This window comes from Thunnus thynnus, chromosome 19, assembly GCF_963924715.1.
Source record: "Thunnus thynnus chromosome 19, fThuThy2.1, whole genome shotgun sequence".
NCBI classification, from domain to species: Eukaryota; Metazoa; Chordata; class Actinopteri; order Scombriformes; family Scombridae; genus Thunnus; species Thunnus thynnus.
The window spans coordinates 28060124-28085213 of record NC_089535.1 but is presented as its reverse complement, the minus strand read 5'-3'; the positions used below and the strand labels follow the sequence as shown (position 1 = coordinate 28085213).

The following is a 25090-nucleotide window of genomic DNA, read 5'->3' as shown; positions in this document are numbered from 1 at the left end:
TCTCCAAATTTCACACCAAGAAAAAAACATTCACCCAAGGTGGTAATATAATTTAATGTTCATTTTATTTCAGCTAAAATATAATTAATAGATAATTAACTACAATTACACGCACTTATTACCAAATTAGGCATCAAATGTGGAAAGTAAAAAAAGTACATAAAATATTACTAATTTGTACTACGTGATAATTATAATGTAATTAATTCAAATACAGTAGACTACTTAGAGAATCACAAAATGTCCATATATATATGTGTGTTTTTGAAAAAAGTGCATATTCACAGATTCTGGATTTTTCAATGAGGGGGAGGTAGCAGATGTAATTTTAAGAATTTTAGCTCAGAAATCAAACTTTTTGTTGTGGAAGCAGAGCATTTTATACGTCTTCCTCTAGACATAGAGGAAGACTTATGAAATGCTCTGCTTGGAATAGTAATTTTATATAAAATCCAGAATCTGTGAATATGCACTTTTTTAAAAAAGCATATATATTTTTGGTCATTTTGTGCTTTTTATTTGATAGTGAAGAGATGGCAGGAAGCTAGGGGAGAGAGAGATGGGTTATGGCATGCAGCAAAGGTCTGCTCCTGCAATTGAACCGCAGATGTTGCAGCAATGTGGCACACATCCCAACCAGCTGCAAATATTTTTTATTTCAAACATTTCACTGCTGGATACAAGATGTCACCTACTTCACACTTGTGTAAGTTTAATACTGGACCACAATTGGTTCCAGACTAGTTGTGATGTCACAAATCATGCTCATATGAACAGGTGTTACACTGGGATTTAAGGTGAACACAGAGAAACTTTCCTCCTTCAGCAGATGAATGTGAAAACAAACTCTGCACATACATCGTTCTGCACAGAGAAGCTCAAACATCCGACTGCAGGAACAAGAACAAAAAACATATTTTTGAGTGGAAGTGTTTTACTTTAGTCAAATGTTGAGTGCAAGACTTTTACTGGTAATTACAAGTGTGAAAGAAAAGATCCGTGTGTAAATCATGTGCCCAGGGATTTGCAATCTTTTCAATAGCTTCCATGTCATGTGACCAAGTGACTCATAATTAATACTGAATTGTATTACTACACTTGACAAATAAGATACACCTCTTTTTTTATTGGATTTTAATGCCTAATTGTTCAGTTTGGCCGGGTGGCCAGATTTAGGAAGACTGTTGTTGGTTCCAAACTTCTTCAGTTTGAGAATAATGGAGGATACTGTGCTCTTGGGCACTTTCAATACTGCAGAAATTTTCTTGTATCCTTCCCCAGAACTGTGCCTTGACACAGTCCTGTCTCGCAGAACTACAGACAATTCTCTCAACCTCATGACTTGCTTTTCACTCTGACATACACCATCAACTGTGAGACCTTATACAGACAGGTGTGTGCCTTTCCTAATCATGTCCAATGAATTCAATTAGGCACAGGTGGACTCCAATCAAGTTGTAGAAGCTTCTCAAGGACCATTGATAGAAGAAGAATGAATCAGAGCTCAATTGCGAGTGTCATAAAAAAGGGTCTGAATACTTGTGTAAATGACATATTTCAGTATTTTATCTTTTATTAATGAACAAAACACTCCAAAAACCTGTTTTTGCTTTGTCATTGTGGTGTGTTGTATGTAGAGTGATGATGGGAGAAAAAAATTATTTGAATCCATTTTAAGATAGAAGTAGGATGGAAGATTTTTATTAAACACTAATAAAACATTTAATGTGGGAGTTTAATGTCAAATGAACCCAAATGAAAACACTCAACCAGTTCAATGCTGAACTAATTTATTTAACAGCTGATCTCAAACAAGCATAAATATTATTGTCAGCATAACATTCTTTCATTGGATGCATCTACACACTGACAACTACTGTACAAGTTCTCACATACTCATACATCTTGGTCACTTACAGCTAGCATAGTAAAATAAATTAGAAATATATATATATTGAATACATTTAGTAAACTATGCCACCATTTACCAATATACATTGTAGCCTTCAGTTTGTATAGTCTAGTAGTTCCTGTACATTTAAAGTTCCACTGGCGATTTGCCCCACTGCCTGTTGGTCAGTACAACATCCAGTAAAGGCGACTTTTAAGACATCAGAACGCTACTGTTCACTGTACAAAATATGGAAAAAAACATTTACACGCAGCCACAGAGTGACATCATTCTGTGTCACTGCTTTATGCATATATATCAGTATTGAGCAAATGTAATCTTTTCTTCTCCACCAGTTACAAAGACACAGCGCGGTTTCAAAAGCAAGTAAGGCAGCTGACAAAAGCAGCCTGACATTCTGCATTATACACTGATTGTACAGTCCAATGGTTTGTACAGCAGGGGAGCTGGCCTTTTAATGAACACACACTCATTCAGTCCCGAGAGATCCTGTTCAGATAGTGTCAGTCAGATGAAATGCAGGGTTTGTAGCTTTTTTGTTGAACTGTCTCTGATGTGAAAAATCAGACGGTGTCATCAGAGGAATCTTGAATATTAAACCATACCAAAGTCGCATCTATCACTCCAAAACAAACCACGAGCCTCAGTTTACTCTAAAATATCAAAGAGCCACCTGAATATGAAATCATTCAGCACAACCAACAGATCAAATTCAGTCAATCAATCAATTTTTTGTAAAAATAAATACATAAATACAGTCATAAATAAATTTAAAAAAAAACACAGGAAGTAAAGCAGAGTAAAGTAAAGTGCAAACAACGTCCCACAGACTCCACCTTTTACAGTGTTCAGGTGCTTTACAGAGAGGCTCGGCACCCAAGGCACTCACGGGAATCTGATCATTTGACACAGGCAGCAGTCGTGTTGAGTGTTACCTCTGCTCGGATGTCATGCCATTTGACTATAAGGAGTGTTTATTTGCATCGTACAAGCCGGTGAAGTCAGATGTATCCCACAACCAGCTTCTGTTCACAGCTCTAAACTTTACAACAATGACCTGTTATTACTGAACAAACCACAGATCATTGTGATGTTTGAAGAGAGGAGCTCCGTGTGGTAGTGTAATCCTCCCGACAATATGTAGAACAGCATCTTCCTGTTTGATTTCTATTTTTTTCTGAGATTTGAAAGTAGTATTTTTAATTCCATTAGTCCCATATTCACGTTATAATATTTTCTATTCTATCTGAAGCATACTGCAGTTGAAGCCATAATCAGATTAACATTATTAAAACTAAAGTTTCATGACTTGTGTTCTGTAAAATCAGGATTATTTCATTTGTTAAGACCAGATTGTTGCTCTGGAGGCAAAGTTAAAGCAGCTTAAGCCTGCTGCTATGGCAACAATAAAATCACTACAAATCCTACAGAGCACATCGAAGAACAGACACAGATTTGTAAATGGTGCTTTGCCTGATTGGAAATTTCTACAATTATGGCAAGAATTCAAGCTTTTACTTGGTAGGGAGTGCAAAGTTTTCCAGTGCTTCACAGCAACCACATGACATCATATGTAACATCCAAAAATAGGGAAGCTGTTCTCCTGATCTTTAGTATTAAAGACTACTTCTGTTTATAATCCTCCCTCACTATGATGACCAGCCCCCAAACCTATCCAAGTAGCTTCAGTCAGAGTTGGTCTCGTTGTGCTGTTTCTCTTGCTGTCACTCAGTTTACAGGGAAATTTATAATTCACAATAATGCACAATAACTGTGTGTTCAGACAGAGAATCTTGGGGAACAAATTCAATGTGGATTAGCACAACCAAACATAAATGAATACCTTTTTTCCATCCGCTCTTCAAAGCGTCCTCGCTAGCAGCCACGTTCGTTACACCCCACAGTGCAAAAGTGCAGCTTGGAACAAAACATAATAACAGTTGTGCTATTTCTAGATCCTCGGCTTGATAATGTTTCAAAATAAAAGGATTCCTTCCTTTGGAAGCATGAATGTGTTCAAGTAATTTCTTGACAAAATGTCTATGGAAAGTTCATATTTGGGCCTGAGGGGGCGCCGCAGTGTCCATGATAGAAAGCTTCATCCTCTGGGGAGAATGAATGGAAATATTGAGATATTGAAAATGACAAACACAAAGCATTGTGATTGTTTTGTGTGTGGCTGATCTATTCTGCAGGAGGTGTGTGCTTTCACAAAGTCAATGTTTTTAGAATGCTGTCACAACCTTCATGCAAGGTAGTGGACGTAAGAATAAACAGTGGCGATAAAAAGTAGATGAAAAAAAAAGATCTTGACCTGTCAGAAGCTAGCTGCAGCTGAATCTATTTTACATAATATGACACATGCACAGTGGAAAGCTACATACCTTAAAGGGTTACATCCTCATCAGCTATGGTCAGAGTCACTGTACTTTTGATAAGTAGTGTGCAGGTCTTCCAGTAGGGAGACATGGGAAATGCTTTGTGATTTGTCTTAGCAAAGCCCTTCAAGACAGAGACGATACCCACCAGCAGCACAGTCAGTGCCCACATTAAGCAAGTACATTACTGGAACACCAGTAAACCACTTCAATGAATTCAATGTAAACGTTTGTCTTTTAAGATAAAGTGAACAGGTGTTGAAGCAGTGCTGGGTATTTAGAATGCTTTAAATAAGAGCAAACAACAGAAAAAGCTTCAATCAAGTTTTCGTCCATCCAGGAAGTCTTCATTCCTACTTTCAGATTCTCGTCCCTCTTCGATCACATATCCTATTTATCCTTTAACCCTGGAAATTGATCATTTGACATAAATGTCTTTCATTTCAGCTGCTTTTCAATCTTCGGCCCCAAAGAAAAGCAAAAAAAAAAAACCTTTGGCCCTTGATCTCCTGTGTCCGCTTCCCTCCTCACTGTGACTGGACACCCAGCGTGATCTTGAGGTACTCGTAGACCACATAGCTGATGCTGACGGATGGAATGACCTTCATGAAGTTGGGTGCCAGGCCTCGGTAGAGTCCCATGGCCCCTTCGGTCCTGACGATGTGTCTGAACAGGCTTGTCATGTTCATCTGAGGGCCTCCTTCCAGGGTAGCTGAGGAAAAACAGAGGAAAGACCGTCTGACCAAACACTACGCCAGCTTCACTACTTCAACATATTTGGCTTTCTAGAGGCTGCTATTCACACAGCGAAACTTCCTGATTACTAAATAATATTACATTATAATGTTTCTTCATATCCTCCTGAGATGATGTCAGCAGCCGTCTAGACTAGACACAGTGGAGTTACCTTGCGCCTGCATTCGAGTCCTGACCAGTGCGAGCGGGTAGCTGGCGAGCTGTCCACACGTGCTGGAGGTGGTCCCGCAAGCCAGGAGCACAAACACTCCTGGATTAGCGCTGTCTGTGGCGTAGCGCTGCAGCCAGGAATTCTTCAGAGTCTGAGGAGAGGAGGAAAAAGAGTCAGATTCAACTAGAAAAAAAAAACAGATAAGCCATCCCCACACACCTGACAACCACGCACCTCATATACAGCCAAGTCGATGCCAGCGTAGGGGATGATGCCCAGCATGTTGGGGACGTAGCCCTTATAGAAAGCAGCCACACCCTCCTTCTGGAAGATGTGTTTGGCACAATGCAAGATGCCCGAGTACTGGCCCGTCTTCCTCAGGGCTAACCGTGTCTTCAGGACCTGAGACGACAGGAAGTGATGTCAGGCCTTCCGGCGGATGAGAGTAAACTCCACTTCTAGTCGCAGAACATCTTTCATACTTGTACATACATGTAAGCGTGCATTATCTCCCATATTAAAATAAGTTGGGTGTTATGAACCTCGTTTACATAAATGACTTGCTCACACTTTGTGCATAACTGAAGGTCTGTGAGTCTGCGTGTGAAGGTCTGTTTTCCTCCAGATAAGAGGTCACAGTACTGTTTCACATGATGGGTTCAAGGCTAAAAGTTAAAATGGGCAGTCAGTCACAAGACAAACATAATCCATGTGGATATTTCTGCATACAAACACAATGTATCAAGAGTTGCCACATAGCATTTATAGAATTTATACAAAACTTATGACCACTTATTTTTTTATTTTTAGGTGATGCTTAAATTATTGTTTCATTCTTTCTGTGTTATGTGCTCTCTCACCTCCATGGGGTAGATGCTGCTCTGAGCGATGGCTCCAGCCAGAGAGCCTGCCACCAGTCTCTCCGCGATGCCCAGCGTCTCCTGGTTACTTCCAATTAATCGTTTAATCTGACAGACAAGACATCCTCTTTTGTTAAGCGGTAACACTCATAAATGCTTACTGAAGCCAGAGCTATACTGGTGCGTACCTGTTCATAGGCCATGAACTTGATAGCAGACTCGGGGGCGATTTTGATAACATTGATGCCGTTCCCTCGCCACAGTGACCTCACACCGCCCTCCCTGATCATCTGGCCGAAGCCACCGGCCATGTGCATGCTGTTGCTCTTGGAGGCGTGAACCTGTGCAGGCAGGGAGCAGGACAAACATGTATTCATTGTCCTCTTCAGTTGGTCTATAATGAAAACGTCAGCTGTGTTTTACCTGCATGAGTACTTTGAGCCTATCCAGTGGTGCAGTGCAGGTTCGAGACACTGCGCCGGCTCCTCCTCCGGCCACTAGGTGTCGCCACCACATGCCTGTATTCTTCTCTTCTGCTGTGAACTCATCAGGCACCATTAAACTCTCCCCAACATCAAAGATCTGCAGAGGAAGCAAGAGTTTTTCAGCCTGGTGACACTATAATCCTGAAGACATAGACAGAGCTGGTGACAGGAGAACACCATGAAGAAAGTAAAGTAATCAACATGAACTGTTGCTGCAAGGTGTTTACTGTAATGACACTGCAATGTTACTGCTCCTCAGCAGCTGCTTCTGTATAAACAAGAATGTGCTGCTGGAAAATCATGTGACCCTCATCCCTGATGGGCTTATTAAAGTATTCAGTACTAGTATAAATATTAGTACTATTCAAATATTTACCAGTAATTGAATCACCTGTGAGATGACACTAAGACGGTTCTTTGATGTGCCTGCAGGGACTTGTCCGTTAATGGTTGTCTTTTGTTTCCGACATCACATTAGTTATGAACAAGCTGGTGTGTGCCCGGTTATTAAAATCGATTCCTATTAGAGCTACGAGTTACAGCTGTAGAGTTACACTTTTAAAATGATAATAATTAGAACTGAGATACAGCACGTGTCACCTGATCTCCCCTAGACAAATCAATCCCACCTGAGCTGGTCTCTAGTCAACGATTTATTGCTGTACCAGAGCTGACACAAACTGATTTTAGTAGAAAAGATTTTGACTTGATTTTGATTGTGACGAGCGGAGAGGAAGACTGTGTACCGTGGAGTGTTTCCAGTAGAGGATGATCTCAGGAATGTTGTCTGCTGGATGTAGGAGGTGGTAATCCCGCCACTCATTCCAGTCAATTGTCATTGTTCCGTTTTTGTCCATACTGGGGATGTAAAATAACACAGCGGATACAGACTGTTAGAGATGTGACAGTTTTTGGATAGTGAAGCACAAGCTTTCTGCTTACATGCACATTAATGGTGACATTTGTTCTTGTGTATTCTGTTGTAGCAGGATACTTTCATTTGTGATTTCATTTCTTCTGAAAGTACCAGCTGGTGACTGAATGAGACAGTGTTAGTGCAGCGCGGGCTGAGAAAGCAGACTATAGAAGCTACTACTTACTACACGATAGGGGCCCAGATATGACCCCTCCTTATTCTGAGACCAGCCAGAGAGAAGAACAGACAGACACACAGACAGGAGGTTAGAGGAACGACACAAGGATCACACTGAGCGATAACAACACAAGCCAGAAAATCCTCAGCTGGAAGCCAGGGTTGAGCTGAGGAGGGACGAAGCAGCAGCAAGCACCCTGGTGGACTGTGATAGGCTGAGAAACCTGTCAATCTGGCTACTATTATGGGCATGTTGGGGAACTGAACATACCTGTCCTCGGGTCTAAATATCATCTTAAAAATAGCTACCAAAAACCCATCAGAAGAAGCTGTTAAGACTTTCTACTTGTAGATATGTTGGAAGATATATAGTCAGAGTTTTCTTAAAGCCAGTGTGCATCTAGAGACCCTGAACACATCGGCTTCAACAGTCACTATTGTGGCTGCTGCCAGATAAACATGAGTAGTGACAGGCACCATACAGCTGAAAAGCCTTTTCAGACACGGAATATGTAACATTGCTGGTTTCACTGAGCTGTTAAAGTGATGGATTTTTGTCATTCGGTTATGTTATGTTAATGTTATGTAGGGTTTTATTCACACATGACAGCACTGTTATAAAAAAAGAGCCACAACGCTGATGTGATATTTGGTTCTACCCACGTTTCCTGTTTCTCTGCACTGTGCATATTTAACCTGCTGCTGCTGTAGCCTTTATGTTAATGTCACGGTATTTAATTCAGACTTGTGTTGGAGGTGTTACAGGTCAGACCTAGACCAACCAACATGTTATAAACTGAAGAGATGCATGTGTGAAAGAGAAGAGTGCTGCTTTAACTTCAACAGATATGAAAAAAACTGGTCCTTTGTGAGGGGGGTATACTGTACTACAATACCTACAACAGCTCATCAGAATCAGATAACACATAAAAATGAGAGTTATAATATTATAAAATGAAAAGAAGGGAGACATCACACACTCACAAACAGAGACTGAACGGAGCATACAGTATCAGAGGCTGTGGATCGCAGCATCACTCTCACCTTTTGAGAATCTTGTCAGCCTGTTCCTCAGAGATGTTCACTCCCAGGTCACGCAGAGACTGCATGATTTCTTGTGAGTCGATCCGACCTGCACCACAGAAATGAATTAGTTATTTATTCATTTAAGTGTGACACATGGTAGCATTTAAGTAGACAGTTAAGTAGTCACAGAGAGTACAACTCAGCCTGTGAGAACAGTTGTATAAAGATATGGATATTTACCAGGCAGTGAGGGTCTAACAAAAAAGGTGCCTTATGGCTGATGGGAAATGTAGGCTCCAACAACTACAAGTCAGGATATCTCTGCCTTTGCTGCTTCACTGTTCAATATTCTTCTTTAATCTCTCTCTTTGTATGGACGTGCAACACTTAATTGCCCTTTAATTATTTTATGATCTTGGTTCGATCTGTTCTCAGTACCCTACAGCAGACATGAAAAGTTGTAACAAGATTCCTCACCATCGTTCTTCTTGTCCAGACTCTTGAAGACCAGCCGCAGTTTCTTCTCGTGGTCTCTGAGATAATGAACAAACTCCTCAAAGTCTAATTGTCCATCCAGGTCTTTGTCTCCGGCTTTTACTATTTTCTGAAAGGAGAGCAGACACAGGAGAACCCTTGAGAGGACTTGCATCCAGTTTCAGACACAAACATGTGAGGAAAGCAGCTGTGGAGAATGGAGCCTGCTGTTAAAAATGTTGGCTCATTTTTGTATTTAAGCAATGTCTACATGTGTCAGTAAGCATGATGCATTAGGGGTTTATACAGTAAGATAATTAACTTGAACTAATTCACCATGGTTGTTAAAGATGTGACAAACAGCAGTAGAAGTCAGAGCATCTCCTGCCATCTGTGCAATGTTGACTCAGTCTGCAATTTAGAGCACTTAACAGCCTTCACACATATCAGGTTAAGAGTCATCTTAGACAATCCAGGGAACCTTCTGTCAAGCCAACTGGAACCAGAGTTTCCTGGAACATGAATATACACATATTGGAAGGAAAAGGCTACCTGAAGGAAGGAGCAGCTGGGTGTGCAGGGTGGAGAGGAAATCCACATGATGCACCTGAGCAATACTTTACCAAATGACTTGCTCTGTTAGTGAGGGGGCAAAAATGACTGAGCATCACACACACACAAAAAAAATCAACCATGTGCACCACTGGACTCACAGGATGGAGCCCAGTACATGGTCCACTGTTTGATGGACTGGCTGTGTTTTTCCACTGAAGAGCAACTATTTGAACAAGTGTTTTCTCATGTTTCAGCCATTTGTGTCTGCTTTTAGACACACTATGTTGTCATAGCACTGTAATGTAAGTGCAGTAGTGAGTAAACATATCAGCAGCAAAATGTTGGTTAAGTATCAAAGTCAAAGTCTCATAATGAGCAAAGTACCTTAAAACTCTGCTTAAGTACAGTAACAGTACTAAATGTATTTAGTTACTTTCAACCGGCTCTGCAATCAGTAGATTTTTATGCTGTAAGTTCAAACATCATGACTGCCTTAAAAAAGATAGAAAACTTTGCAGAGTTGGTTGGTCATAATATGGACATGATCTGTAGAAAATTGGTGTAAACCTGTTTATTTGTTGTTGTCTATATGTCTGTTCTTCCAAGAGTGCATACGTGTTGTAAAGTCATTCAAATCTTTTAAAGTAATAGACACACTGAAGTAATTTAATCAAGCTACAAAAGTACATGATAGATCCGAAATTTGGAGAACTGAAAATTTCAGACTTTGGCACAATCTCGTGAATCTAAAAAAAAAAACACTACAATGCAGTAGGGATGTGCAGAGAGTCCAGTATTTGTATTTGTGTCTGTATAAAAGTGGAAAGAGGCTTACAAATCCTGTTTTTGCTTTTATTACACTTTTAATTTTAGAAAATTAAAGTGTTACAATAAGTGTTTATGAATAAACTACCTTATGAAGGAGGTCCCAAAACTGGGTCTCGAACTGGAGTCTCCCAGATCATAGACGACTGTGCTGACTACTGAAGTAAAACTTTACTCTTCACCTCTTTGCAGACAGACCTCTAACTAACAAATATTTTAAAAAAATATTTGTATGAAACAAATATTCGTAAAAAACCCACTATTTGTGCTTTGCCAAATAATGTATTTGTATTTCGGCACACCCCTACAATGCAGGTTCCCAAGTTGATAACATTACTATTGCTTCTAATTCAGTCTAACTTAAAACATGGTTCAAAAGACGCTACTTAACATAAAAATTCACTAATTTGCATAGATTTGTTGACAATGGCAAAGCACCATATCCTTGGCAACAATGAGTAGAAATAATTATACAAATACATGACGGCACATTTAAAATGATACTTTTATGAATTTGCATTCTAGACAGAATTTGAGAAACAACTTCTAATTAAAGCCACACTGGTGTTCATCATTTGACAAAAACTATTAGTAAAGACAGGTCACACTATTATTACACTGAGAAACATCTTTCATACAAGACAAAAAGAACATAAACTCTGCACCTAATTAAGCCTTAAAGGTAAATCACACCATTAGAATGATTAGTATTCATTCATACCTTTTTCCACATATGATATGTCGTCAGTTCATGTGAGGGGAGAAATAAACTCAGCTTGAACACTGATTTTATTTCAGATGGTAATCCATTTGTTTCAAAGTATTCAAATTCATTGTGGCCCACATTGGACACTGGCACATAGAGACACAGACACATCAGGTTTACTCTATAGTCCAACAGAAAGTACTAAAGGATACACAGACTGTATAGAGAGCTGGTTGTAATACTGAAAACCAGTATCATTAGACTACAGATATACAGCAGTGGGAGCTCTACACCCGCCCACCAAGACACCAGCCTGCCAGTCATTGGATCCATTTACAGAGATTAAACAGCACTCCCATTGGATCATCAACGGTTCACTAAGTAATCTCTTAGAGAGCACAACAGCAGAAAATGTGACTCCATCATTGACTGTACAAGTATTAAGGACAAAACAAACATGGGTAATACATTTTATAAAAAAGATACACAAATCATTTCTCAGAGTGTGAACACTGAGCTTCAAGGCAGAAAAGTAGTGACAAAGCAAAGCCTTACAGTCATTACACACAAAACACTGAAAAACAGTGACACTGATCACTGCAAGAAAGCTCATTTATCAGTGAGATGATTCAAACTGTACAGACCTTATTATATATAAATGAGTTAATCTATCATGTGCTAATAGATGTACGGATAACCACTGTTAACCTTGGTTCAAAATAGAAGTGGTTTGAAAAACGAAAACTATCATTTTAGACTTTAAAAATGTTCAAGTTAAAGTTAGAGTTGAAAATACAGTTTTAGTTTTTATTCCATATTATTACAATGATCAGCAATGAGGTGGAGCACTCTCATACTACTCAATAAATGACTGAACACAGCGGACAATGGTTGAGTAAGCGGCAACAATGACATCATCATCTACTGTATGTGAGCAGACCGAGGTTGAATATATTTTGTTTCACCTGAGGCAGTTAGAGGATGTCGTGCCTTTTCTCAGGAACAGAGCGTACGAGTTAAATGCAGCGAGGTGAAATTAGTTACTCAATAAACCATTTAAACAAATGTATTCAAACAGTTGAGTCACTGCATTTCATGATTTTCTAAGGAAGTGAGGGTCTGTGAGTAAAACAGCAATGCAAACTACGCAGCTGTTATGAGATGTTTTGACCAAAGCTGCTTGCTGCTTGATTTTATCTAAGGCAACTTGACTTCTCCCACATGATCATTATTGAGGAGCAACATATGGTGAAACCACAGTGGCAGCTCATTTCGAACACAATGCCTCATTCCTTTGATGCTTGAATAAATTTGTCACCATTCAACAGCAAAAACAATTGTGTAACCAGTGAATATTCAACCACATCAATCTCTAACATAAGTGGTCATTTGGGCAAAGACCAGAGAGGAAAGCCAACATCTCTAATGAATGTTTGTTACAGTGACCTTTACCTTTAAAAGTCTTTAAAAGTCCATTTCAGAACAGTTTTCAATAGTGTATAAAGAATGGAAAACAGGTTGTTTCTGCAAGCAGCTGCACATGATCAGCTTTGGATGGACTAGTCTTATGAAGGGATGGGAAAAAGCCTGTACAGCAAGTAGGAGCAAATCAAAGGAAGGAAAATATGGTACTTTGGAAAGAGTTAAAAAGCAGTGAAGATAAAAATGCATGCTGAGCTCATTGAATGAATAGAAGACAAAAAAAAGAAAAAAAACAGCAGTCCAAGCAAAGGCTCCTGTTTAATCCCCAGAGTGGCACAAACATTCTGCAGTGCTTCTGCAGCGTAAGCAGCACTTTGCTCAAGGCCACCTTCACAACTGAGCAAAGGCACACATCCCTTCACAGCTCTAAGGGAGCTGCTCGGCTGCCAAAAGATCAGTGTGGTTGTACTTGTGAATGCGTGAGTGAGGAGCAGTGTGTTCCTAGAAAAAAGTTCAGTGAATCAACACTGGGTAAAGAAAGGTTAACAAGACTGAGAGTCTACATCCATGCTAGCGGCTCTGTGAGGCAGTACTTAGGCCTTAGGTCATTGATTTGAATGAGAGCAGTGTGTTGATGCAGTGGGGGTGCCAACATAAAGGGTCGTCTGGCAAAAAAGTTGAATCTGGATCAACTTTTACAACAACGCAGTGCAACGTCATCCAGCAAGGTGCTACGCTGACCAATTATATACATGAATATGGACTTTGGTGGATTTGATGGATGTAATGTGAATGTTGTATTTCTACTGTTTAAATGGTAAATGGTAAATTGACTGTACTTGTATAGTGCCTTTCTAGTCTTCTGACCACTCAAAGAGCTTTTACACTACAAATCACATTCACCCATTCGCACACATTCATATGCTGAATGGGTACAGGGGCTACCATGCAAGGTCCCAACCTGCCCATCAGAGGAAGCTAACCATTCACACACATTCATACACTGATGGAACAGCCATCAGGAGCAATTTGGGGTTAAGTGTCTTGCCCAAGGACACATCGACATGTGGACTGGAGGAGCCGGGAATCGAATCGCTGATCGTCCGATTAGTGGACGACCTGCTCTACCTCCTGAGCCACAGTCGCCCACATTCATTGCGTTTTGGTGTCTGATAAGACATTACTCCAACTGGACTTCCTGGATATTATTTCATTGTCTCCGCGGTACCTTACACAACATTCCCCCACCAGCACAGCCCCCTGTGCTGTGCTTCAGGGCTGATTTCAGCCTGAACTCAGCCTTTGGCACAGCAATGGGAATGCCAATAATTGTACAGGTATAAGTCATAAACCAAAGCATTGGGCAAATTGAAATGTTGACCCAATGGTGGCGCTACATGAGAAGTCAGTGGATCAGCAAAGGTATAACTATTTATCCTGAGGGGAACATGAAAGTCTGAATTGCAATCTATCCAAAAGTTTTTGAGACGTTCCACTCAAAACCAAAAGTATCTCACTGAGGGTGGGACTGAAAAATCAGGGGATCATCAAAGTAATTAGGATCCATTGTCTGGGAACTGTGAAAGTCTCTACCAAATTTTGGTAGATGATGAGGACAGATGTTCAGGACAATTTAAATCTCTGACGTGATGGTTTTGCAGGATAAAAAGTCAAGGCATGAACAAAGTCGTTAAGATTCATCCTCTATATTTACTCATGCCTGTACCAAGTTTTCTTTGCAATCCATCGTGTAAGATATCTTAACAACAAAAGCTGTGGACCGACAGACATAGCCATCTCCAGAGCCTCACACTAGAGTGACTTTCTCTAATATAATCAAGAGTAGACATGAACCTGACATGAGATTCATAAACACTTCAATCCTAAAAAAAGAACATGACAGATTTGGTAAGTATCAGGTTTAATCAGTTCTCATCACCTGTAATTTATTGTTGTTATTCAACTATGGAGGAAAGGTTCATTCATAAATAATCCTCATCAGAAAGTTGAGCAGTAGCTCTCCTTATAGAAACTATCCTTTGAGTGAGATGTGGTTGAAAGCTCTGGTAAAAGGTAATAAGTTGACCTTGAAATGAGATGTTATTTTTTGGAGGGGGGGGGGGGGCATGGTCAAGAGTGAACTTTCACATTCAGTTCTACATATCAGACGTTGATCTATGGTACAGTATACTATTGTAATATGAGAGGAAGAGGATGCAGACAGCTAATTTATCCTACCTGTTGAAGATCTGTAGGTGGTGCCACCATGATTAATACTGTGGTCTTCTTTGGAGTAACATTACTCTTGCTGATTTCTTTACCGTCAGAGGAGTGTGTGGTCTTTCCCTGGGGATCGGTTTGCAGCTCTCTGCGGGTGCCAGTCGCCTCAGTCTCTTTCTCCTCTGGCAACTGGGTTTCAGCAGGCTTACATTGTGTCCTGCCAAAAAGTCTCTGGCACAGGAAACTCAGCATGTCCTTCAGCATCCTCAGACTGGGATCTACTGTGTGAGAGTGTGTGATGAATGTGCAGACTGCCCTCTGCTCGAACACAAAGAGGCCGCTTAACCGTGTCTGTCGGCTAAAGCAAAGAGTTGAACTAGCAGAGCAAGTGTAGAGAGGTCAGCTGAGGACACGCGGGACTCACTGCACTTCACTGCTCCAGCTCAGCGTCTCATCTTCTTACGATATCACACGTCCAGGCTCAAGTCCACAGGCATCAAATGCAGCAGGAAAAAAAAGAAATCCTCCTGGCTAACTCTTACCATGTAACTTGTGAGACATGAATAGTTCTCCAATGATCAAAGCAATAATTTCCCGCTGTAGATATTTCATGCTGAGTATGTTAAAACGATGGCAGCAGCAGCAGCAGACAGGACTTGCCACTTAGCCGGCTTCAGTATGAGCAGCCAGAAAAATGCAGCAAAGAGAGCCTCTAGAAACCTGCATCCTCACTGCAGCTGAGCCCGACCAATCACTGCAGTCCGTACTGGCAGGTCCGACTGTTGAGCCATGGAACGAGCCCCTCAGCCAATAGAGGACAGGCTAGCAGCATGGAAATTAATTTATGCCTTCAGTTGTCGGTCAGAGTAGAGGGAGGGGGTAGGATGAAGCCGAGGGTTTCCCCTCAGTTGCACCTCCCTCTCTGTAGAAAATCCGCTGAGTGATGACTCCCTCCTCCCTCCCTCGCGGTCCTCTGAATCATTCCAAGCACATCGTCAGCATCCAGCAGGCGATCCCATCCACAGCGATGACCGAGCTCCGCCGCGTTTCAAGTCTGAGCACGTACTGGGTTCCTCCTGCTGGGAGGACTACAGTATGACGCAGCAAAGTAGGTCCATCTCTGCATAAAACCCTCATTACTTCCAGCTGCTCTCTGCAGTCCTGCTTTGCTGACTGCACTGCTTTCAGTGTAACTGATTACTGACAGAAACAGGAATTCTCAATTACAGTACGTCCACTGTAAAATCTGCAAGAAGTCTCTACTCCCATGTCTCTACCCACCAACACGAGAGATTTTCACCATTAAGCAAAGAAACACTTTTAGGTATTGATGGTTAAGGCTGGTTTTATTCTATTTCTATTTCTTATTGTCAACAAATACAATAAAAATAGCACTAACAACAATGTGTTAGTCTGTTTTCACTACCCTGTCTGTCTATTGGTCTATTGGTTAGTACTGAAAATAAAAATCTTTAAAAATAGCTCACAATAATATAATTTTGTAACAACTGTTGTTTTTAGCAAACAAACAGGAAAATACTGAATTTGTTGGGGACTATTTTCAATGGTGGATGAATTCACATTTGTTGCTCTAGTGAGTATTTCTGGCAGCAGGGCGGTGTGTGTGTGAGGGATTGAGTGAAAATAAACTACAGTGTGTGTGTGTTCATGATAATGAAGGAACATGTCAGTGCAGCAGTGTGGCTCACTGATGTGTTTTAATAGTTTTTGGAGAATAATGCAGCTCTACAGCACAGAGGAGTAAGATACATCAGGCTTTGATACACACACACAGTACTGGAGAGGATCACGATGGAAATAAGCCTTCAGGCTTTATTGTGTTTTCATCCTTGGTGATTTTTAGTGTGTGTAATGACTGCAGTGCAGTATTATATGTGTTGTTTAAAATTGTCAAATAAATTCATTCACTCACAGTGGTTCTGGTCTTTCGTAGGATTTGTATAGAATGTTTTTTGACAACCTGGGTTTTTATTTATCTCTGCAGGTCTAAACTTCACTCCTAATGGTTATGTTTATATTTTAATCAACAATTTAACTGCTGTAGTTTGAGGATCTGGATCTAGAGTCCAGAGGGGAAAGTAACACCAGCATGCAGACAATCAGACTGGTTGTTAACTATTTCCCAGTTTTATAGACTATCTAGTCTTAATTATTTGGAAGAAGAAATGCTCTTGGGTAAAAACCTTAACAAATATGTAAGTCTTTCCTAACAGATGATTTGGTTCAGATGCTAGGGGTGACAGGAAATAAGTGTTGCTTGCTACAACATGGAAAAAACACTTTCAGTTTGGGTTCAGGGGGGAAATTCTCCACATTTTTTATGATCAGAATTACAGATTTAGATGATTATGCAGCCTCTCTGTGTTTCTGTTGGACAGTATTCGGTGTCCGTGTGGTTCACAGTATTTTACACTAAAGCCATTTTGTTAGGACAAACACACATTCCCAGCCGTAGACTTTGAGCAGCTGTGTCATAAGAGAACAAGGTCTGCTGCAGGTAGATGAGCTGTTGTCTGTTTTACTGGCTGACAGCAGTGAGTTGGCGGTAGATTATTATCTGTGAAGAGGCGTGGAGAGGCCTGGAGAGTCTCCTTCATGGAGAAATGCTTCTTATCTCGCAGGAAGAGGAAGCGTCACAGCGTTTACTACGCTGAGTGTTTGTCTTGAAAGGGGAGCGCGTTACATGTAAGGCTGTAAACATATAAAGGTTCACAGTGGCTGATCAGCACACTGTTCAACACTGTGGTCAACTACAGTCATGTGACTTAAAAACCTTAAAACTCCATTTATGAGAGTGACGGGGAACGTTTGATCCATCTTCTTATCTGCAGCACAGGAGAACTTTTCATCAAATAAACAGCAGATTCTAAGTTGAATCAACACTGAGAGCAACTACAGACAGACAGAAAGGTGTTCCTACATTGTTTCTTTACGTCATCTAATTGTGCTGTATGTCTGTATGGCCACGACCAACAATTGTCTTCTTCAGTCAATTAATCTTTTGATCAATTAAGTAACCAACAGTCCGCAAAACCCCAAAATATCAATCACCTGAATGATCTTATATGACAAAGAACAGCAGCACATCCTCAAATTTTAGCTGCTGTTTGATAAATGACTGACACAGTTACTTAATTATCAAAATAATTGCAGATTTATTTTCTGTCAATTGACCAATCCATCATCTAATCGTTTCAGCTCTTATTGGACAGCAGTAGACTCATCTGAGCCAAATAATAAAATAATGAAACACATAAAATGATGCCAACTGTAATTCCTTTTCCTCGTCTAGTAAAACACAAAGTGTTTGTAAGCAATGATGCATGTTAATGTGGTCAGAAAAGCAGCCAGTTTCAGACAGGAAGCTTCTGTCTCTCTTGGCACAGTCACACATTAACAATAGATGAGGCAGTGACACACTAATTAAATAACTTGTCACAAACTGGCTTCAACATTACACTTGTGCTCCAACAACACTGAACATGAGCGCTTTCATTATGCAGCAATCAATCTGCACTCAAGAGCTAATTACTACTAATTGGTTTATCCACACAATGGACAAATATTAACTGATACATTCACTCAGGTCTGTGATTAATTTGCATTTAGCTGCCTGCTCCACCAGTCTTTACACCTGTCAATCAAACAATCGGTAATAGAAGAAGTGTGGTTTCACAGATTGTGTTGCACCAACGAGGTTCTCCAACAGCCAGCACAGCTTTCATTACACACGGCTGTGCGGTTCTTTATATCATCAATGTCATTAATTCATCACATGGACCTGTAAACCATCGTTAGTAGTGATATCCCAGAAATGTTATCAATGATAAGTTTGTAGCTCTTGTATCTGAACTGACTTTACAAGGTGTGACACGACTACCTATAAAAAGATAACAGCAAAATAAAATGTTTACTCCTATGTAATCAAAAGAAAGCGTGAGATACATTCTCACCACATATTCTATGTTTCATTCTGTGTCTGCCGGGGGTTGGAGTGTGGAAGGAAGGTGAAGAGATGAACCACGGGACACCTATGGGTTCATCCCTCCAGTAGAGTTCAGAGAAAATCAGTGCCACAGCGGATGAACACCATTCTTCCAAAAGATATTCCCTCATCTGGTGTTTTGATGATGGTGGTGGAGAGCGCTGTCTAACAAGTCGGTCCAAAATCTACCATAGGTGTTCAACTGGGTTGAGATCTGGTGACTGTGAAGGTCATAACATATGATTCACATCATTTTCATACTCAAACCATTCCATGACCCCTCGTGTCCTGTGAATTGGGGTGTTGTCATCCTGGAAGAGACCACTCCCATCAGGATAGAAATGTTTCATCATAGGATAAAGGTGATCACTCACAACAAGTATGTATTGATTAGCAGTGATCCTTCCCTCTAAGGGGACAAGTGGACCCAAACCATGCCAGCAAAATGCCCCCCAAAGCATAACAGAGCCACCAGTTCCCTTCACTGTAGGGGTCAAGCATTCACACCTGCACCAGTCCATAAAAAAGTTATGTTTTTTAACATCCAAGTGTTCTATTTTCACATGGTCATTGATAATATGTTAATGTTTTACAATGATGTGTTGACACATGGTGATATGAGTGTGTGTTGGTTCATGCTAAACTATATCTTCAGACTGATTATTTTACAAATTCTAAAGATAAATGAACCAATCGACAAACTGTGACTGAGCAATAAAAGCATTTAACTTGGAGATTTGACTTTGCATGGTTCTGCATGTTATGTGTTGATGGCAGAAGGGTCTAAATCTTTAAGAGGTCTGCTCTTAGAAAAACAGCTTGAAAACTGATTTTCTGAGACGAAATTTCAGTCACGGATAAAAGGATTTTGAAGGAAAACAACAGTAATAATGTAGGTCAACAGGAGGCAGTCTGTCTCATACTGTATTTGGACTTGGCTAAAAGCTGCTAGATTCCTGACAGGGATGTTATGACCCTGGACTGTGGCTGGGAAACACAGCCAACCATAAGAGCTGCTGTCAGTTAAGGTTTAGAACATCATGCTGTGTGTGCATGCTTATGTATGAAGCATGTGTGTGTACATGTGCATCAGCAGCACACACCTCCTTACTTACAATGTCCTAGACCGGTTTATAGTTTAACCCTATGAGTATGAACATTAGCTGTTACGTAACAGCCTGGGGGATATCCCTGTACCTCTGAACCCAGAACAAATCAGCGTGTCAGTGCAGCCTTCACACCCCATTTCCTAGTCGTGTTACAGTTGATACTCAAATGTCAAATCAGACAAACTTGAGTGATGTTCATCATATGGCCCGGGGGAAAGCAGCAGCACACAACTTTTTATATCCTACTGATGTCTTTCTTGTCAAACCTGCGTTAGCTGATTTTATGCCCACTAAGTGGCAGCGAAAACAAGTCGAGAACACAACGTTGACATATCATCACCTTTTCAATTGATATGGCAGACCTGTTAGCAAACAGTTGCTTATTTCTGCATCCAGCAGTTGCGGAGCAACATCATCATTAATTTGGAGTCGTGTTTCTGTTCACCTGGTGAATGTAAGTCCAGTATTCACTCTCCTGTTCACCAGCTGGTCTACAGCTAACTGTGTCTGTTTGGCTTTTGGTGTTTCAGAAAGCAGGTTCAACAAACTCTGAGATGAGAAACTCCAAGTTTTCAGTTTCAGAACAGCTCATCAGAATCAGTTCAATCAACTCTGAGTATGTTTACTCTGAGTTAAGCGCATGCATGATGAATGAAAAAAGCCATTATCAATGGAGCTCCGATACTACGATTCACCATGGCAACAGGTAAATAAAAGGCAGAGCCTCCATTTGAATCCAGTGAATGTAGAGATATTAATGTATGTGTACATTCATACGCTGCACATTTATCTTTAAAAATAGAGCCTGAGTCAGAACGGGAAAAATGTCAATAAGTTAACACAATAAAGTTTTATTCAGTGTCGATCATTACTTCATCATTTACCAGACTTATATTTGCTTAATGATGATAAAGTGGAATCTGACTGTGTATCAGGCTGCAGCTACATGACATTTTAAATATATTTGTTCAGCTTTAATCTGACGGACAAAACACAGAGAGCAACAACTAAAGATGAAAAATATAGTTAAAGATTTAAAAGCTATATAGATCAAAGACATAGAGACATGACCGTAAGCTCACAGTCTGATCAGTAATAATGTGTTTGGTGATTTGTACTTGCTGTGTAATATCTGAATGTGAGAGAGAAAAAACGCTGTTCAAAGAAATGACTGACGCACATTAAAGCGGTAACTTTGGAAAGTCCTTGAGTAACTAAACTAATATCCAACCAGGAATTAGATTCTGACAGATAGTGACCCTCCGCTAATGAATGCACTTTGATACGGATTGAATGAATGAGGAAATGAAACAGCGTGTCTGGCTCTGTAAGAGGGAGGAGACAGAGAGAGACTCAGGGTTTATTGAGGAAAACCTGCCAGTGAGCAGGTTAACTTCACAGAGTCAGTTACTGCGGTGACTGACCCCAAGTTTAAGTTAGCTCTCTTTCTGGAACTGAAAACCCAGAGTTTCCCTCAACTCAGGGTGAACAAACTCAGAGTTTTCACTAAACCTGCTTTCTGAAAGAGGGCCCTGGTAGTGTACAGTGGCTTTTTAGAGCTTTTTCTCTGAAAACAGCTGCCTGCTGCGACTGAAAACGACACTATGAGAGCGCTGAGAATGAACCAAAACAGTAAAGTTACAGCTGGACAGCTCAACAAAAGTACATCACACTGCTTGGTGTGAAATGTGAGATGTTATCATCTGTGTTGATCACACACACAGCAGGATGGATCCATAGATCCAAGCTGTTTAAAAGCTTCTTCTGGCGCTGCTGAAGCCAATCATAAACGTTCAACTATTCGTGTGTTCAAATGTTTGTTGTACGGAGCTGTTATTTGTCTTCTTGAGGCTTTCCTGTTAGCTTTCCATTTTCCCAGCTATTCCACACAACAACCGCTGACATTTTGTCCATCTTCATTCTAAACTCGGAGGACGACTGCATTTCTGAGACGCTGACACACACTGACATTTCACAATTATTCTGGCACCAACAACGAAACCATGTTCAGCCACTGAGATAATGACTCTCACCCATTCTAATGTTTAGTCAAGCAGTAACTGAAATTTGACTGCAGGCAATCATTGACTCTTTCACTGAAATGCAAAAGCATTGATGAGTATGTGTACCTTCTGTATATTCAATACTGAAAAAAAAACATAACTCTCAAATCTCAAAGGAAAGTTCTTTATTTATATCCAGTGTATTTCAAAATATTTTTAAATTTTAAATTGTAAAGTATTATTTTGAAATACACTGGAGCAAACCTCCTTCTCTGTGGTCTGACAGTTTCAAGTTGCAGATACAGAAGCTGGAAACAATGGATTGTTCTTAGAGGTTAATCCTGTGACCTCTGTGGTCTTGGACATTTGCCACCATGTCAAACCGCATGCAGAAAGTACCGTAATCCAGGATTATGTGACTATCCTCAACAAAGAAAAGAGAAATTTCCAGAGAAGCAGAGATTTCCACAACTTTGCTCTGCCTACAGACCAGATGAGTTGAGGAGGGATTCACTCAGTTACTATTTCTGCTAAGTAGCTGTTATTATAACAAAGCTTCATTACATGACAGCAATGGCTACCCTGTCTCCACCACTTTTCCTAATTTACTGATGTTGACAGATGTGTCATGGTGACAGCTTTACTTCCTTTATAGAAGATTCATTCACCAAATTCCAGTCAAATAGCAAAGAAACTGTGTTTCCTCTCAGTATGATACAGCAAGTACAACACACCAGATCTAATGTGTTTTAAATTTCCATAGCTCATGGAAAAACAATTGCACATAAACCCACGATGGTTAGCTTGTCTTTCAGGTACTGTAGCTGTTTTATTTATTTAAATAAAACATCATAATAAAAGGTTGTGATGTCAAACACTGGCTCCCGTTCAGGCTGTCCTGTCACACTTTGTATGCAGACAGAACTTGACTGAAGTCTGTTAAATCCCTGCATGTGTTCAAAACTTAAAGTTAAAAGCAGGTTAAGTTTGGCTAAAAATTTTTTTTTTTTTAGATGTCTTGGTTACATACAGTATATTTTTCTCTGACATTATTCGTCAGTGTGTAGTTTCTTCACATTGAAATATGTGTTGAAACAACATCTATATCCTAGATGTCTAAAACACTTCTACCAAACTTGTTTTAAATGAGACATCTAAATGTCTTCTGGCCTACAAAGATAACCAAATTATTGCTTGCCAAGTCACTAATATATCTGATTCAAAGAGCTGTGAGTCTTCATGTTTCCCAAAATGTTCCATCTGTTTTACTGTACATTTCTACTCATGCTTTCAGTATTAGTACTATCCCTGCTGTTGTACTGTGTCTTTGTAAGTAACACCCAACAGGTTGTCTGTTTCTTCTCTTCTATCCTGCATTCATCATTTTCTTTTCCATTATATAAATAAATGTATGCACTGTTATCTTCCAACTGGAAACGCATTTTTAATTTTGCACGTGGAAACAATAAGGGACAGCAACGCAACCAGATGACAGGGAGAGGGAACAGGGAAAAAAGCATTACGACATCTCAACTGAGCTGAAACATGTTGACTTACCATTAGCTCGTGTTCAGTGCGATGAACCCCTAGTTTCTTGAGCCCAATCGTCAGGTCGTTGACACAAATGCCCCCATCACCGTTCACATCCAGGACCTGGAACAGCACTTTCAGCCTGTGCTCCTGCTCAGGGCCTCCACATATGTCGCATGGATGAGCTGCTTGGCTTGGGTCCGAGTTCCAGTCACCGGCCACCGGCTGCCGTGTGACCGGTTTAGATGGTGAAGCTGAGGGGGGGTCCTCGGCGTGCCCCCCTCCGCCGCCAGGGTCGACCCCTGGGTGGGTCTCGGCCGACCGGCACTGGCAGAACACATCACTGAGCAAGGCGGGCATCAAGGAGCCCTGCTGGTGCATCATCAATGTCCGTCACTGTTCAGCTGTTGTATAGCTCGAACATAGACTGTCTATCAAGATATATACAGATATATACAGTCTAAGCTCGACTCGTAGCTTCGTCAGAGAGCAGAGGCCACTGTTCACCTCGAGCCCGGACTACCACGTCACATGTCCCTCCATTTCAGCCGGCTCTGAAAGCATAAAAACTACAACTGCCGGTGAGCTTAAACCCGGCTTTTCACCACTAACACATCTAATCATTCGCGGAGCTCACCTGAGACAGAAAAGCGACCTCTCGGTAATTCCTCTTGCTCACTTGGCGCGGCTACCGAGCGTTTTCAACGTAACCTAATGTGATGTTGTACTAGCGAAGGATACGTGGTGCCGGGTGTTTCGTTTCAACGAGTGACCGTGTTAATTGGTGACTCTCAGCAGAATGCATTTGTGGTTGTCGTAGTGACGGCAGCTGTGGAAAACACGACCAGAACACGTAGTTGTCCTCGTAAAAGCCTTAAATTCTCTTAAATTGAATGTTCAGTATAGTATATATTCGTCTGGTCCTGTTTGTGGAGAAAAAACATAGATTAGCATAGCAGCTAGCGTCTTCTGAGGAATTTGACATTATACAGATTAATTGGTTGAATATGGTCCACTTTCCAATTGAGGATAACAGCATAAAAACCCAAAATAAACTATATGTTTGTTTCCCACATTATAAGAAACGTTACTTGGGGTGAATGCGTCTTGCTGAGCACAATTTAACTTACATAAACGAGTGGCGTAGATAATACACACAAATGAGTATGTATTTAAAATTGATTAAAGTAAAACTGAAGGCTGTTCTTGTATTTTTCAATAGCTGCCGTCCCTACGAGCAACCAAAACTCATTCGGTTGAGAGTCACCAGTTAACACGGTCACTCGTTAAACCGCAACACCGGGATGAGGAGGACCCTGAGCTGTCAGCGCCCTGACTGAAAATACTGACTGAAAATACTTTAAATACTGACTGAAAATACCTTCACAGCAGAACGTTAGAGTTCATATTGAGCTCGTGTGTCGCACATCACGCACAATACGTTTCCTGTTATAAACACCGTTATGGAGAAGTGTTCATCCCGATGTTTGAATACCGTTAACTTCCCGACCGTTGAAGAGAAAACGATATTTGGCTCCGGGAACCGGGTGCGCCCAACGTCTCGCTTTAAAACGCGAGA

At 40.7% G+C, this 25090-nt stretch overlaps 1 protein-coding gene across 5 annotated transcripts; it reads right to left on the bottom strand.

Annotated features, from left to right (window-relative positions):
• Window positions 1-1773: 1773 nt before the first annotated feature.
• slc25a25b (solute carrier family 25 member 25b) lies at window positions 1774-25090 on the bottom strand. 5 transcript variants are annotated; one of them, XR_010924632.1, is made up of 11 exons: window positions 23539-25090; window positions 9139-9265; window positions 8680-8767; window positions 7289-7400; window positions 6481-6639; window positions 6246-6398; window positions 6058-6165; window positions 5432-5599; window positions 5198-5348; window positions 4297-5002; window positions 1774-4017 (listed from the first exon to the last, which is right to left on the bottom strand). XR_010924632.1 is itself a non-coding variant. In XM_067574042.1 (11 exons), the coding sequence occupies exons 2-11, from the start codon at window positions 23869-23871 to the stop codon at window positions 4818-4820; spliced, it is 1584 nt and encodes a 527-aa protein (XP_067430143.1). In that variant the 5' UTR covers window positions 23872-23880; window positions 24149-25090; the 3' UTR covers window positions 1774-4817. The 5 variants fall into 5 exon arrangements, 4 of the variants coding, with proteins under 4 accessions (XP_067430143.1, XP_067430142.1, XP_067430144.1 ...); XM_067574042.1 differs by having other exon boundaries at window positions 1774-5002; window positions 23539-23880; window positions 24149-25090; XM_067574041.1 differs by having other exon boundaries at window positions 1774-5002.